The sequence below is a fragment of the Nilaparvata lugens genome, chromosome 9, assembly GCF_014356525.2.
Source record: "Nilaparvata lugens isolate BPH chromosome 9, ASM1435652v1, whole genome shotgun sequence".
NCBI lineage: Eukaryota > Metazoa > Arthropoda > Insecta > Hemiptera > Delphacidae > Nilaparvata > Nilaparvata lugens.
In genome coordinates this window covers 35,375,839-35,391,909 of record NC_052512.1, presented here as the reverse complement: position 1 = coordinate 35,391,909, position 16,071 = coordinate 35,375,839, and the positions used below count along the sequence as shown (strand labels likewise).

The following is a 16,071-nucleotide window of genomic DNA, read 5'->3' as shown; positions in this document are numbered from 1 at the left end:
ACCTGGGTGAAAGAAAATTATTTTTATTCAATTAATGATTTGGTTTAATATTGATTGATGTTGTATGAATCTTAAATTCAGCTTTATGTATATCTTTAATTTATTGTTATTTCTTGGAATAGAATATTTAGTTGGTTGAATGTTAATTACTGTTAGCCTATATTATAATATTGTGGGATCATTTTATATATTAATATTAATGTATAAGTGAATAAGTTATATTAAGACTCCACGTCGGCGTACAAGTTTTCTTTTGCCGACGTGTAGCACAAAGTTGTCAATTTCCTTTCAGTTGTATTCGGTATATATTTTTGTGCAATAAACGATTTGATTTGATTTTAAACTCTGGCGTAAACTCATTATAATTTTATAATCATATAATAGATCAGACTGATGAATATCATTATTTTAATGATCACACACATGTTTCAATTCAAATTTGAAGACATTTTTTTTGCTTTTTATTCCGGCTGTTATACCTATCATATGAATAATCTTGTTAAATGAAATCATTTATGAAAGTCAATTATATTGATAACAAAATCTTGTTAATAACAAGGAATTTTCTGTTAGAAACATGAGTTATTAACCTTTGTCAAGAGAAATTTTTTGACGATTCAGTCAAGTTAATAACTTTTTGTTAATAACTCGTGTTATTAACTCCGGTGTAAACGCAGCTTTACAGTGAAGAAAAAAATCTAACAAGTCTTGATGGATAAAAATACTGCAGTAAGAAAACTACTTATTTAAAAAAATCGATCTAGCTTCTCTAGTTGTAAAAGAAAATGACAACAGTGAAATTAAACAAAGAATAGCGGTACGCATTCAACTAATAAACTCTCAAGGGTTACAGCTCAATCAACAGTTATACAAAATACTTAACAACTATTTACACATTATAGTAAAAATTATGTCGATCAATTGAATGAATCAAACAAAATATTGGTCTTTCATGGGTAAAATATACTTGGAACTACAGTGATTAAGGCCCGCCGCAAAATAGACCCACGCTTATCCATGAAAAGCAACCCACGCCATGGGATGTTTTGTAAACCATTGCTAGGCTTCTCCAGACATCTGTGTAATGATAATAGTACATGCAATGAATAAACCACTTGTCAGCTGATTGATTATGAATAATTCTATAGCAATGGTTTACTAAACATCCCACGGCGTGGGTTGCTTTTCGTGGATTAGCGTGGATCTACTTTGCGGCGGGCCTAAAGGCTGAGAGCCGAATCTAATAACGATTATTAGCTAAGCACGTTTTAGTTGCTTAGTAACCAATCAGAACATCTGTCAAAAAATAAAAGTAGAAATTTCCCCCCAAAAAATTGATAAGCGACAGATTTTCAAGATCTGTGTATAATTTGTTAAAATAAATGACGTTTGTGGAATTACTTTATATTCGTGTAATGATTTTGATCAGATAAGTGGAAACCAGTTTTTCCTACTGACATGGAAATATTCGACTTCAGAGAAAATGTACCTAACTTCTCAAATACAGTGATTCTTAAGAACGAACTTAGCCTAGTATGAGTGTGTTGTCTCTAAAACCAAAGTCTCTGACCAAAAGCAATCGATCGATTCTTGACTGCCATGCTTTGTGTTTGGCTAAGTTTGTCCTCAAGAGTCGTTCATAAATACTGACCTCCATGCCATTTATAAAGAATGATTTACATGAGTCCAGTTGGCCTGACAAGTATAAGTTCAATTTTAACTTTTTCTGTCCGAATGTTTTCACTTGAACTATTATTTCCTCTAAATGGTGCTGAGTCACTTGCCTTCTAACTTTCCTCGTGTAAACCAGACTTTATTTAGTATGCTACACCCTAGATGGAGGGAGCCCCCTACACACAGAGATTCTTCATGAATGATGGAGTTGCAACGTAACACCAACAATGGAAAGAGCATGTTGAACGAATCTCAGCTGATGGCTGTGTTGTGCTAGAAAGACGTAACTCCTAAAAGCTCCTTGTGTATATTCTCGGATGCAACGCGTTGCTTTTGAGAAGATACAAAAGAGCATATATGTTGCTTATGGAAAGAAACATTAAAGCTCTTATCTTTTAAGATGCAACATGTTGGTTTTGAGAAGATACAAAAGAGCATCTTTTGCGTATGGAAAGATACATTAAAGCTCCTTGTGTATCTTTTCGGATGCAACACGTTGGTTTTGAGAAGATACAAAAGAACATCATTTGCTTTTAGAAAGATACATTACAACTCCTTGAGTATCTTTTCAGATGCAACACGTTGCTTTTGAGAAGATACAAAAGAGCATCTGTATGCTCTTTGTATCATACAGAGAGCATTGTATGATACAATGTGCTCTAATGTATCTTTCCAGATATGCTCTTTTGTATCTTCTCAAAAGCAACGTATTGCATCTGAAAATATACAAAAGAGCATCATTTGCTTATAGAAAGATACATTGCAACTCCTTGTGTATCTTTTCAGATGCAACACGTTGCTTTTGAGAAGATACAAAAGAACATTTGTTGCTTATGGAAGGATACATTTAAGCTCCTTTTGTATCTTTTCGGATGCAACACGTTGCTTTTAAGAACATACAAGAGAGCATCTGTTGCTCATGAAAAGATACATTATTAAAATGTTGCATGTTTTTGAACGGGGGTTAGTATTGTAATTGTAGTCTAGTGGCCCTCCGCCGATAGGCAAAGCTACAGGACTCGGACTGTACCTACCCGCAGCTTGATCAATAAAAATCGCTTGAAGTAAACGAAACGTCGATGTTATGCTAAATCTTTTCATGCACACTCTCAGCCATACCACCGATTTCCTGTTACACATGATTTCTTGTGACACATGATTTCCTGTGACACATGATTTCTTGTGACACATGATTTCTTGTGACACATGATTTCCTGTGACACATGATTTCTTGTGACACATGATTTCTTGTGATGCATGATTTCCTGTGACACATGATTTCTTGTGACACATGATTTCCTGTGATGCATGATTTCTTGTGACACATGATTTCCTGATTGGTGACACATGGATTCTCAGTGGTTGGAGACCATATGGTTCTGATATGGAGCTGTGGCAATGGAAGCCGGTGTACCGAGGTCACGAAAGTGGCTCACGTGTGGTATTCGGTAAATATAGGCACAGGAGACCACCGCCTGAAAATTGAACAATATTATTAATTTATCAACGTTAAAAGCGAATACCTCTCACCTTCTCACCTCTCTTCACTATTTATTGTATATACAATACTTTGATTGTCAATATGATTGTCAAGACAATTTGAAATAGACCAATATTATACCCTTCAATGAGTGCATTGTGTGATCTGAAAGTCATGACTACCCGCCAACTGTATGTGCTTAACATCCTCAACTATTTCAATAGATATAACAACAACTTTAAAAAAATCAATAGCGAAACACATAAAACAAGATAAATGTGAATGCTATGTTTGAAACTTACTTTAATTCGAAAACAACTGATTTATAATGCACCAAGAATAATCCTAAACTATTAAAGTTCTCAATGTGTGAAACTAAATTTTTTCCATGTTTTGTACATTTATATTAATTTGGCAATAAATTTGATTTGATTTCCTTGAGGAGTTTGGCTTATTGTCTGAATAGTTTTCAACCCTGGAAAGGTGAGCCTTTTTTATTTGTCAAATTCCTAGAGGGGTTTGGCTCAACCCTGGATAGGTACCAGACTAACTATTCGTGGTTTTCTGCATGGTATTAGTTATTTTTGTTTTACAAGGATGAATATTGACCAGACCGCGTCTAGCACTTGACTCCATCAACTTAAAATGTCATTGCACAGATTTTAGTGTCTGGTTGACTATCAGGAGGAGGAGGAGGAGGATGAGGAGGAGGAGGAGGAGGAGGAGGAAGAGGAGAAGGAGGAGGAGGGAGTGGACGAGGAGGGGGAGGAGGAGAAAGAGAAGAAGAAGGAGGAGGAGAAGAAGGAGGAGGAGAAAGAGACAGAAAAGAAGATAGGAGTGGAAGAAGAAGAAGACAGGAGGAGGAGAAGAAGAGAGTTGAAAAACGAGAATATAATGTTTTTTCTACAACTAATTCTGTAACACTTCTTTATGTACTGATAACTCATTGCAAACAGCTGATTTCTGAATAGGTAACATGAAATATGATATATATTTTACGCTCGCTACGCTTGCGCATTACGCTTACTTTTCGCTTGCTGCGCTTGTGCAGTACACTTTTGCTTGCTAAAATGAAGAAAACCGTTATTAATGTATTAAGAGCATAAAACGTGACTATCGCTTGAGTCAAAACATTCACCACGCACTGCATAGCAGAGCCTGGTAATCTTGAAGAGAGTGATAAAGAAGCTTTCCACTTGAATTACATACAACATTTTTCTACAACTGCAGTATTGGATTCCAATTCAAAACAAATTTTTTTTATGATTCATCCAATTATTTTGATAAATCAATGTAATAATAATAAAATGATACAATTTAAATATTCTATCTAATCATAATAATTTATTTTATAATGATTTATTATTAGAATAAGATAAAACAATTAGTATCATCTGCAAAAAAATATGGTAGGACTGTGATTTGAACCTGGGTCCTTCAGCATGAGAGTCAATGCTCCAGCTGCCTTTGTCACCATGTCTGTTGGAAATGGGGGCGAAAAAGTAGGAACAAGAATTTATTGGAATTGCATTTTTCTAAAATGTAGCCTACTGCACATGCGCTGCGGTTAGCGAGCATAAAAAAATCATCTGGCGAGCGTAAAGTAGATTATCGCTCGCTCCTCACAAAACAACTGTTTTATGATGAGTTTTCAGTTATCATATAAAAGAACTTCATGGGTGATTGTAGAAAAATATCATTTTTCGTCTGTAATCAGCTGTTTCATTGCTGGTGCTAGTCATAATAGGTATAAAATTTAGTCATCCATGTTCAAAATCAACATTAGTGACAATAATAATAACTTCTATTATTATAATATAATATTATGTATTATGGCATTGTATTGTTTCGTTGTCTCATTCTGCAGTTGTAGAATGTTTTCTGTTTGTTTAATTTGAGCGAAAAATATCCTTTTTACTATCCCGAAATTGTTGCGCTCCACTACGTGTTGCATGATAAAGAAATAAAGTTGTGTTTTACACTCCTAATACATAAGTATTTAATAGTAGTTATAGAGTAATAGATTGATATTGTTGCCACTCACCTATTAATAGAGCAGCGACTATGAACGTTGGGGCGGGGCAATAGAGGTCCAAAAGCAGGGCTATGACAATGTTGCCGATGATACCCCCTAGGCGGGCGGCAACCATGGAAATGGCAACACCGGTGGCGCGAAGGTGCGTCGGAAATATCTCGGTGATAAGGCAGTCGAGAGCTGCATTGCCACAGCTGATCACCCCACTGAATATCGAAGACACCACCAGATTCTGAAATTTGTTGTAGATGAAGAACATCCCCACCGCACACAGACCTGACATCATCGTGCTGAAAACTGACAAACAAAATATCCTTCAAGATTCCATCAGGAATTTTCATAATATTATTTCAAGTTCACTAATAACATAGTTTTATATCTGTTGACGCTGTTTGCATTTAATGAAGTTTAGCGCTGAGTAGTTAGCTTCAATCTCCCTAGTCTATTGGCGCACTCTAGTGCGTAATTGTTAAATTATTTGTTTTGTAGTTTTCAAGTTCAGTCGGGTCGTATAGCTGCCTCCCTTGACAGGACAGTTCGACTCGTTCGTTGATTTGTTTGTATTTCTATCAGAAATTATTTATTGTAATTTCGTGTCTCCGATCGTAGGGATCGTAATAATATTGGTTTTAAAGTACATGTGAGAATTTGAGATTCTTTTATAATGGAAGTAGTAGTGAATTAATAGTAAAATTGAGAAGCAGAATTCCATACATGATTCAAAAACTCTCTGCAGTACCTGGCTACATCATAAATCATCAGAAGTCAAGTGATTTATTTACATTTCTCTATTCCTTAATTCTTTCCTTTACCTTTTTACCACCCAAACCTATGGGTACACTTACAGCATAGATCATAGGGTAAGTTTTAACAATAGAGATTTTCATTGCATCATGAATGGATTCATTAGGTAGTCTTTTTCTGCCAGAGTATATTGAATATTAAATTGATTAAAATTACAGTCCACTTAATCAGAAATTTTAATCATACATTAAACCGTCGGTCTCGGTTGCCTTAAAACTAGTCGTTAGGTCATATCACAGGTCCTGAAGGCCAGCCAGGTCACTCGATATTATTATTATCATTATAGCTAAGCGCTATATCTGGATATAAAGCGCCGAATCAGAGAAGCTAAGGGTATGTTTATTAGTAAAAGGCAGCTTCTTTCCTCAAATAGTCTAAACTTGGAAATAAGAAAGAGACTAATGAAGAGTTGCATTTGGAGTATAGCTCTTTATGGGTCTCAAACGTGGACTATTGGTAAGGCTGAGGAAAAGACTCTGAATGCTTTTGAAGTGTGGTGTTGGAGGCGTATGCTCAAAATAAAATGGACAGACAGAGTTACGAATGAGGAGGTATTCCAGAGGGCGGCAGAAAAAAGATCTCTTCTGAATTTTCTCAAGGCCAGGCGACATTCTCGGATTGGACACATAATAAGACACGAAGCATTTACGTCAAGTATTCTGGAAGGTACAGTTGATGGACAAAGGGGTCGTGGGAGACCCCGGCTACAGTACTTAAGACAAATGACGAAGGATCTGGGTGCTATGAGCTATGAACAATGAAGAGAGTAGCAATGGACAGATTTAGATGGAAGGCTGCCAACCAATCAAACGATTGAGCTGTAAGAAGAAGATAGCTTAGAAGCAACATAGCTTTGCCTCCATGACTTTAAAACAATCACTTTAAAACAATCAATTTAAAATAATCACGGCTTTGCAAGAACATCAGGCTTCAGAGATCGCTAGATGGAGGAAGCTCTATAGAGCTTCCTTTGGGGACACACAGAGATTCTTCATGAATGAGAGAGTTGCAAAGTTTCACCAACAATGGAAAGATCATTTTGAACGAATGTCAGCTGATGGGATGTGTTGTGCGACATAACTCCTAAAACTCCTTGAGTATCGTTTTGGATGCAACAAGTTGCTTATAAGAAGATACAAAAGAGCATTATTTGTTGCTCTGCAGCTGAGCAATGTCAGCTGATAGGCTGTGTTGTGTTAAAAGGTTATAACTTAAAAAAGCTACTTGTGTATCTTTTCGGATGAAACAAGTTGCTTTTGAGAAGATACAAAAGAGCATTTTTTGCTTATGGAAGGATACATTTAAGCTCCTTGTGATCTTTTCGGATCCAACAGAGATTCTCCATGAATGAGAGAGTTGCAACGTATCACCAACAATGGAAAGAGCATGTTGAACGAATGTCTGATAGGATGTGTTGTGCTAAAAGGTCATAACTCCAAAAAGCATCATGTGTATCTTTTCGGATGCAACAAGTTGCTTTTAAGAAGATTACGTCCTAAAGACTCCAGTTATGGAGTATAAGACAAGTCATGTTATTACATAATAATTCTAACACTAAGTAGTTCAACCTAGTTTAGGTTTGAAAGGAATTCTTGTACACTATAAAAAGCTCTATCAACTAAATATTTTTTAATTTGTTTTTTGAAAATCTTCAAATCATCATTACTTTTCAAGATTTGAGGTAGCTTGTTATAAAATTTCCTACCAATATAATCTGGTTTTTGTTCAAATAACCTACTATTGTGACCCATTATATGATAATCTGCTCTGTTTCGCGTATTATACTCATGAACATCTGAATTCTGGATCACACCACTCGTTTTCACATGCATTACAACTTCATATACATACAAAGATGGCACAGTTAATAGACCAAGCTTTTTAAATAAAGGCCTACAAGAGTCTAACCTATTCACTTTCTCTATACATCTGAGTGCCTTCTTTTGAATCTTAAACACCCTGTCCATATTTTGTTGAGATGAATTACCCCATACTAAAATAGCATACCTAATATGAGATAGTATAAGTCCATGGTAAGCAGTTAACAGTAGTTTTTTATCATTCAGCCTAGCAAGCTGCCGCAGGACAAATACCCCAGATGATATCTTATTACATATCCTCTCAATGTAAGGATGCCATGTTAATTTCCTGTCCAATAAAATTCCCAAGAATGCTACTTTCTCTTCTTGGTCTAATTCATTTTCCTCTACAAACACATTTATTTCTCTATCCTCTACTGAATTATATTTACTTTTGAATTGTAGGAATTGACATTTGTTACTATTTATTGTTAATTGCCTTTGCTTCAAGAATTGGACAATTGACTGTACTCCAGTAAAAGCATTTATTTCTAGACTATCTAATAAATAATTGTTGAAGATAAGCGATGTGTCATCAGCAAACAACAGAGCTCTGTGATCTTTTAACTCTTTTGGTAATTGGTTCACATACAACAGAAACAGTAAGGGACCCAGAATTGAGCCTATATTGATACAAAAGAGAATCTGTTGCTTATGGAAGGATACATTTAAGCTCCTTGTGTATCTTTTCGGATGCAACACGTTGCTTTTAAGAAGATACAAAAGAGCATTTGTTGCTTATGGAAGGATACATTTAAGCTCCTTGTAATCGTTTCGGATGCAAAACATTGATTTTAAGAAGATACAAAAGAGCATTTGTTGCTTATGGAAGGATACATTTAAGCTCCTTGTGATCTTTTCGTAAGCAACATGTTGCTATACAAAAGAGAATCTGTTGCTCATGGAAAGATACATTTTCAAAAAGGTTCCGTGTTTTTGAACGGGTAGTATTGTAGTCTAGTGGCCCTCCGCCGATAGCCAAAGCTATCCTGAACATTCATGAACATTCAGGCAAGCCATACCTACAAAGTGTTTTTCTTAGACGAGTTGGCAGGGCAGGAAGCACTGTGATTGGCTGATTGGGAGCCAATTGGGTTGGCGTACCGGAGTAAGCCGTTCAATACATTTCAAAATTTGGCTGATTATCAGTTGATTCCCGTACGCAAATTCAATTATTAATAGTCGTCATTTTAAAACTATAAAATCCTATAATATTAAGCAAGCAATTTCTGTATATCCTATTATATTAAGCGATCAATTTCTGTATTTATATATCTGGTATTTCTATATCTGGTTATTTATGTTTAACGGATCTCGAAAACGGCTCTAACGATTTTCACGAAATTTGGAACATAGTAGGTTCAAGATATAAAAATTCGATTGCACTAGGTCGCATCCCTGGGAAAACTCGCTGAAGGACATTAAAAGGATAATTCATCCTTGATTGAAACAGCTGTGGATAGTAAAAGTGATTGAGCGAGTATGTGAAAATTCAAAATATCGCATCCCCGAAATTCATAAGATGACATACAGAATGGGTGAGAAGTCCGAGAACGGTTTAATATCTCATACACAAAGATAATTTGATGGTGGGTGTGATCGGGGATCCTACTCAAATTGAAAATACTACTTTACTATGACCTCAAAAATCTGGTCCGCCATCTTGGGAAGGTTGTCATGCGATACATGATTTCGATACGAAATTTCAAGAAAAAATTAATGGTGAAATCCGCACATCGATATCTCAAACGGTTCAGAAGATATTCACATTATTATTCAATACCACTTATGTATTTGAAATGTATTTCATTTCTGATATGCATGATATTGATTAATAATGTGAATATCTTCTAAACGGTTTGAGATATCAATATGCGGTTTTCGCAAATCTTTTTTCTTGAAATTTCGTATCGAAATCATGTATCGCATGACCACCTTCCTATTTAAAAAAAAATGCATTCAATATGGCAGATCCAAGATGGCGGACAAGATTTTTGAAGTCATAGTAAAGTAGTATTTTCAATTTGAGTAGGTTCCCCAATCACACCCACCATCAAATTACCTTTGTGTATGAGATTTTAAGCCGTTATCAGACTTTTCACCCACTCTGTATAGCCAGCTGTGAAATATAAACACGATCATTATAGAGAATATTGTGTTCTGTTTATCAATAAATAAAAATAACGAGCGAAGCTCGGTGCCCCGATATTGTTAATAATACTATGTTACTTTGAGTTATCAATTATTGTATACTTCATTGCATGCAATGAATAATCCACTCGACAGTTGATTCTAATATAAATAGTCTGATTTTCACGGTAATATTGTTAAAAAAAGTGAAGTGTTACCCAAGAAAAACTTTCGTCCGAGCGAGTCCATGAAGAAGACAGCGATGATGTTGCTGGGTATGGCAGAGGAGACTGTGATGAACGACTCTAGAAAGACTCCGCTCTCTATTTTGTCGCTGCAGAGGACGGCGTCAGAATGGGACCCCGAGTTGACGACAAAGTGGGTCACTTGGCAGACGCCCGCCTCTTCCAGACCGTTGTGCGCACGGGAGAACTCGTCGAACCGATTGAACAGCTCCGGAAACCACATCATCAGACCGTAGTACCTACAACACAATCCTCAATCAATCAATCAGTTAATCAATCAATCAAACAATTGATGGAAACATTGCGATCCTCTAACAGTAGCCTATAAAGAATGAAAACATTGCTAAACTTGTAAGCCATACAATTATTATACAAATATTCAAGATTTGGAGGTTTTTCTGTAGCCAGTGTGCCCTGCTCTCTAACTGATTTTGAGGTGGGTTTTCCGAGGGAATAAGCCGTATTGGCAGTGATTTTTTTTGTCCCATGCAACATGAGGCTTAAGAGGTCCCCTCCCCCTCCCAAGATGGAGGAAGCTCCCTACTCTTTCAGGGTCTTGGGTACGCTTCAGGCTGGTTGCGATTATAGGGTCATGAGGGGGAGGTACAGAGAGGCAATTAGAGTGGCAAAGCTGAATTATAACTGCAGAGTGATAGACAACTCATCTAATAAATGCAGAGCAGCCTGGTCAATCATAAACAAACTGAGGCCTGCAAAAAGTAGGAGGAACATAGCTCCAATCCATCCAGATACCTTTGCACAGTTTTTTGCACATTGTGTGGGAGAAATAAGAAGAGGGATTAGGCAGACTGATGTCTCTTTTGGAGAGCTTTTAAGTAGTTGCCCTGTCACCACTGCTAGCTTCAATTGGAAGCTCATCACTCCTGAGGATGTAAGTAGAGTAATAAGGAATCTGAAATCATCAAGATCTAGGGACTTTTATGATTTCTCCAACTCTCTTATGAAGGAAATTGGTGAGTGGGTTGCTGAGCCGTTGTCAGTGTGCATTAATGCCTGCCTCAGAGAAGGAGTGTTTCTGGATTTCCTCAAGATTGCCCGAGTGTGTCCGATTTTCAAGAAGGGTAACAGAGAGGATCCAGCAGACTACCGGCCAATATCGCTCATACCTGTCTTGGCCAAGGTTTTTGAGTGTATTGTTTCGGAGCAGCTGAGTTTTTTTCTTGAGAACAAGGGCATCTTCACGGGCTCCCAATATGGTTTTCGTAGGGGCAGATCAACAACCAAAGCCATTGATGCTCTTGTCACGGACATACTCAATGAATTTGAGAAGAAAGGTTTTGCCTGGGGTACCTTTTGTGACTTGAGTCGGGCATTTGATTGTGTCAGTCACAAGATTCTGATTAAGAAACTGAATTTCTTCGGCATCCAGGGTACAGCTCTAAATTTGATTTGCTCAAACCTTTGTAAAAGGAAACAGACGGTTGAGGTTCATGGAAAATGGTCACCTACAGTGAGTGTTGAATGTGGAGTTCCTCAGGGCTCCATTCTTGGGCCTCTGCTTTTTTGATAGCTGTGAATGACTTACCTTATAATGTGGATGCCAATACATATATTTATGCAGACGACACTACTCTGATAAATACTGGTCGTGATATTCTGACAGTTGGTGATGGGGCCATTAATGCAATGACACAGGTATCTGATTGGTTTGCAGCTAATGGTTTTCTATTGAACCAAGCCAAGACACAGACAGTTGTCTTCAGTTTAAGACCATTATGTGAGCGACCCCTCGATTTCTAATAAGGCCAGATTTCTTGGACTGACGGTGGATAACGATCTGTCTTGGGCTCCTCATATTGATACGGTTTTAGATAGGTTGTCTCGAGTGAACTTCCTCTTACTGCGTTTGATGTCATGTGTGCCTTTTGAATATGTGAAATCTTCATATTTTGCTCTGTTCCAGTCGGTTCTGTGGTATGGTCTGGTGTTCTGGGGTAATGCTACCAGGATTGGAGAGGTATTAATAATACAGAAGAGAGCTATCAGAATAATGAGTAGAGCTGATAGAATAGCCCACTGTAAGCCACTTTTTGTTGAGCTTGGCATTCTTACGGTAGTGAATCTGTATATATTCAGTAGCCTTGTTCACACTCATAAGTGTAGAGAAACGCTCCAATGTAGATCGAACGTTCATGGGATTAATACTCGACATAGTCATGACATCAACATTCCTTTTGTCCGTCTGGAAAGGCTAAGGTCCAGCCATCTGATAATGGGTAGACGTTTATTTATTAAATTGCCCCTCAAGTTTAGAGACATGAGAACCATTGAGTTCAAAAAAACTCTACATACGTGGCTCTGCGCTAACCCCTTCTATCATGTTGACGAGTTTTTTCAGCTGCCTGAATCCAGCATAGACCTGTAATGCTAAAAAAACCATTGAAACCATAAAGGCATAATAATTTGACTAGTACTCTATTATGTATGTGTTCTAATATTTTGACGTGATCTCATGCATCTATAGATGTTTCCTGGATCGAGAAATATATCTATCTATCTATCTATCTATCTATCTGTCTACACACAAATATTCTTCATGAATGAGAGAGTTGCAACGTATCACCAACAATGGAAAGAGCATGTTGATCGAATGTCAGGTGATAGGCTGAGTTGTGCTGTAGGACATAACTCCTTGTGTATCTTCTCGGATGCAACACGTTGCTTTTGAAAAGATACAAAAGAGCATCTGTTGCTTATCGGAAGATACATTTTCAAAAATGATCGATCTTTTGAACAGGTAGTATTGTAGTCTACTGGCCCTCCGTCGATAGGCAAAGCCTACCCGGACTGTACTAAAGCTCTTGTTTGCTCCATTAACAGCTTCACCTTATTTTTACTTTCCTTGCACTATTACCATAGGTAAGCGAAGTATAGCTTACCGAAAAAAATTAAGGTACCCCAAGTTTCAAACATCTATACGTTTCAAGGTCCCCTGAGTCCAAAAAAGTGGTTTTTGGGTATTGGTCTGTATGTGCGTGTGTGTGTATGAGTGTATGTGTGTCTGTGTACACGATATCTCATCTCACAATTAACGGAAAGACTTGAAATTTTGAACTCAAGGTCCCTACACTGTAAGGTTCCGACACGAACAATCTCGATGAAATGCGGTTCAAGATGGCGGCAAAAATGGCGAAAATGTTGTCAAAAACAGGGTATTTCGCGGTCTCCTCGAAAACAGCTCCAACGATTTTGATAAAATTTATATCTAAAATAGTCATTGATAAGCTCTATCAACTGCCACAAGTCCCATATCTGTAAAAACTCCAGGAGCTACGCCCCATCTATGCAAAGTTTGATTTCAAATTCCCAATTATCAGGTTTCAGATACAATTTAAACAAAAATTTCAAGTGGAAAAGATCGAGCAAGAAAATCTCTACAATTAATGTCCAGTAACATTTTCACCTAAAATTGAAAAAAAAAGCTTGAAATTCGAGAAAATGTGATTATCCAATTGCAAACTGTTGGCAACTGTTGATTCTATTAAATCGTTCACTATGAAGAGATAGCAGACCTCATGTGTTTCCAGCGTTATTGTCCTGTCACCAGCTGGCTTAGATCTTTAAATAGAAGACTTGAGATGCGCGTGAACACCAGCGTCAGGTGATCAATTTCCATAACGGCAAGGAAAGTTGTGTGAGTGCGCCACACCAGATTTTTTTCAATATTTCTTTGATCAATTTTATCTCAATTATTTTTTCCTTATTTGTCTATGATATGACTCAGATACTTACCCGATATGAAATGTGAGATTGATGGTGATGGATATGAGGGTGAAGCGCAGGATGGGGGGCTTGAACAGCTGTACAGTGTTGTCGATTATACTGGCAAACATGACCTTGAGACGCACCGGACCATTCTTCACCTAATAAATAAATAAATTAATTTTATATTCGTGAACCAAAATTGACAATAATTGACAAATTCACAGCAGTAAACACAATACAGAACACTAAATCACCAAAATCATCCAAGTACTATCAGAAAGTTCGTAGTATATCCATTTTTGTAATTGATGATGTGTTTGTTTTTTGAAGTGTGAATGAATTGTTATTTTGATGAGTGATAAAAAAAATAATAATATCGAGTGACCTGGCTGGCTCAGGTCTGGTGTCAGAGTTTTCAGGTCGCAAACTGATCAACGGCTTAACGTGTCCATCCGAAACACGGGAGTGGCCCGAGATAAATATCTTGCCCGGGCCGGGATTTGAACCCGGGCCTCTGAATCATAAAGCCAGCATCTGATCCACTCGACTACGGCCACTCCTTTGATGAGTGATAGTAGCTTAACTTAGATTTTGATTTGGACTGTAGTATAAATTCAAAAATGGACAGTTTTGGGCATAAGCTTGTTGTGCCTCCTCATATATCTGTAAAAATAATTGTACGACTGAGAAAATGAATAAATTGAAATATAAATAATAAATTCAATATTTCGTTACAAATTTTCTATGCTTTTACACTCCAGAGCAAAGCTCGGTCTCCCGATATTTAGTTCTTAAATTATATATATTTTCACCATTTAAAAATAAATATCAAGTCCAACTTTGTGAATCTTAAATTTTTGTGTTTATTTTATGGTACATGACTATTGTCAATGCTTATTGTTGTTTAGCCCGTGACAAATAATAAAATGAATTGAACTTATTACAGATTCTTAGTCCTACGCTGTCATAATGGTTCATGTTTGTAGAAAGACTTTGATATGGTAGGTAGCCTATATCAATATTATAACTTTTATCATGAGAATGAATTTTTCGTCTCATCTTCAGGAACAGTTTTGGGCTTTAAGCCTGTTGTTCCTTTCCCAATCATTCATGGTTGAGAATTATATTGTATCTATCAATGTATAAATGAATACATTACGAGAATTTTCTATTGCTATACTGTGAATATACAAATTTATTACTGTATTTTTTATTTAGTGTTCTCTTTTCTTTTAATAATTTAAAAGGGTAATGAGATTTCTATTTTTAGTTTAATTTATTACCGTTAATAGTTGAATTACCTCCGCGTAGCCCGGCTTCAGCTTGCCACTGTTCAGGTCTGCATTGTTGCCAAACTTCGTGATGCCTGTCTCAGGGCACGACTGCTGAGTTTGCATCTCGTGGCTTTGATGCAGCAGGCGCTTAACCTGTGGTCAAAATCAATGGAAATGAAAAAAAGAATAGGTACTCTTTATTAGGCAGAGTTAAGACCTGAAGTATTTTCTATAACTATAGTGAGGTCCACGTTATGATGGCAGTATTTGATCAACTTTGGTGCTGCTATTATCTTGTGCATTCAAATGAATTGTATTAATATATTTGAAAAATCTAATTGACTTGAAGTTTACTTACTGTATTATTTTCAAGACTCAGTAATGTAATTTTGTGTGTACAGTTGCTGTAAAAGTTGATGTTATCTTTTGTCTTACTGAAATCAATATTTGACTTTGCCCATTGTTCTAAGAACTTAACGGCTTTAAAATCATATTTTTATATTAATTTATTTTATTTATTTATCATCATTGAAGGAAGCTCCCTACACACAGAGATTCTTTATGAATATGAGATGCAAGGTATCACCAACAATGAAAAGAGCATGTTGAACGAATGTCAGCTGATAGGCTGTCTTGTGTTAAAAGGACGTAACAACAGAAAACTCCTTGTGTATCTTTTCGGAAGCAACACGTTGCTTTTGGGAAGATACAAAAGAGCATCTGTTGCTTATGGAAAGATACATTTTCAAAAATTTGCCATGTTTTTGAACAGGTAGTATTGTAGTTGAGTGGCCCTCCACTGATAGGCAAAGCCACAGGACCCGTACTGTAGAAGAAGAGAGTG

The 16,071-nt window shown here is 36.7% G+C and overlaps 1 protein-coding gene across 5 annotated transcripts in view; it reads right to left on the bottom strand.

The window, feature by feature from the left end:
- Positions 1-1,375: 1,375 nt before the first annotated feature.
- The window catches only part of LOC111048229 (synaptic vesicle glycoprotein 2B), a 75,235-nt gene continuing 60,539 nt past the window's right edge, over positions 1,376-16,071 (bottom strand). For 4 of the 5 annotated variants that reach the window (XM_039435804.1, XM_039435803.1, XM_039435802.1 and 1 more), the window contains 5 exons: positions 15,255-15,380; positions 13,981-14,111; positions 10,201-10,466; positions 5,199-5,486; positions 1,376-3,149 (listed from right to left, as the gene is read on the bottom strand). In XM_039435804.1, the coding sequence (XP_039291738.1) occupies positions 3,094-3,149; positions 5,199-5,486; positions 10,201-10,466; positions 13,981-14,111; positions 15,255-15,380 (867 nt within the window). In that variant the 3' untranslated portion in view covers positions 1,376-3,093. The remainder of the gene's footprint in view (positions 3,150-5,198; positions 5,487-10,200; positions 10,467-13,980; positions 14,112-15,254; positions 15,381-16,071) is intronic. The other variant, XR_005572192.1, reaches the window with a different exon arrangement.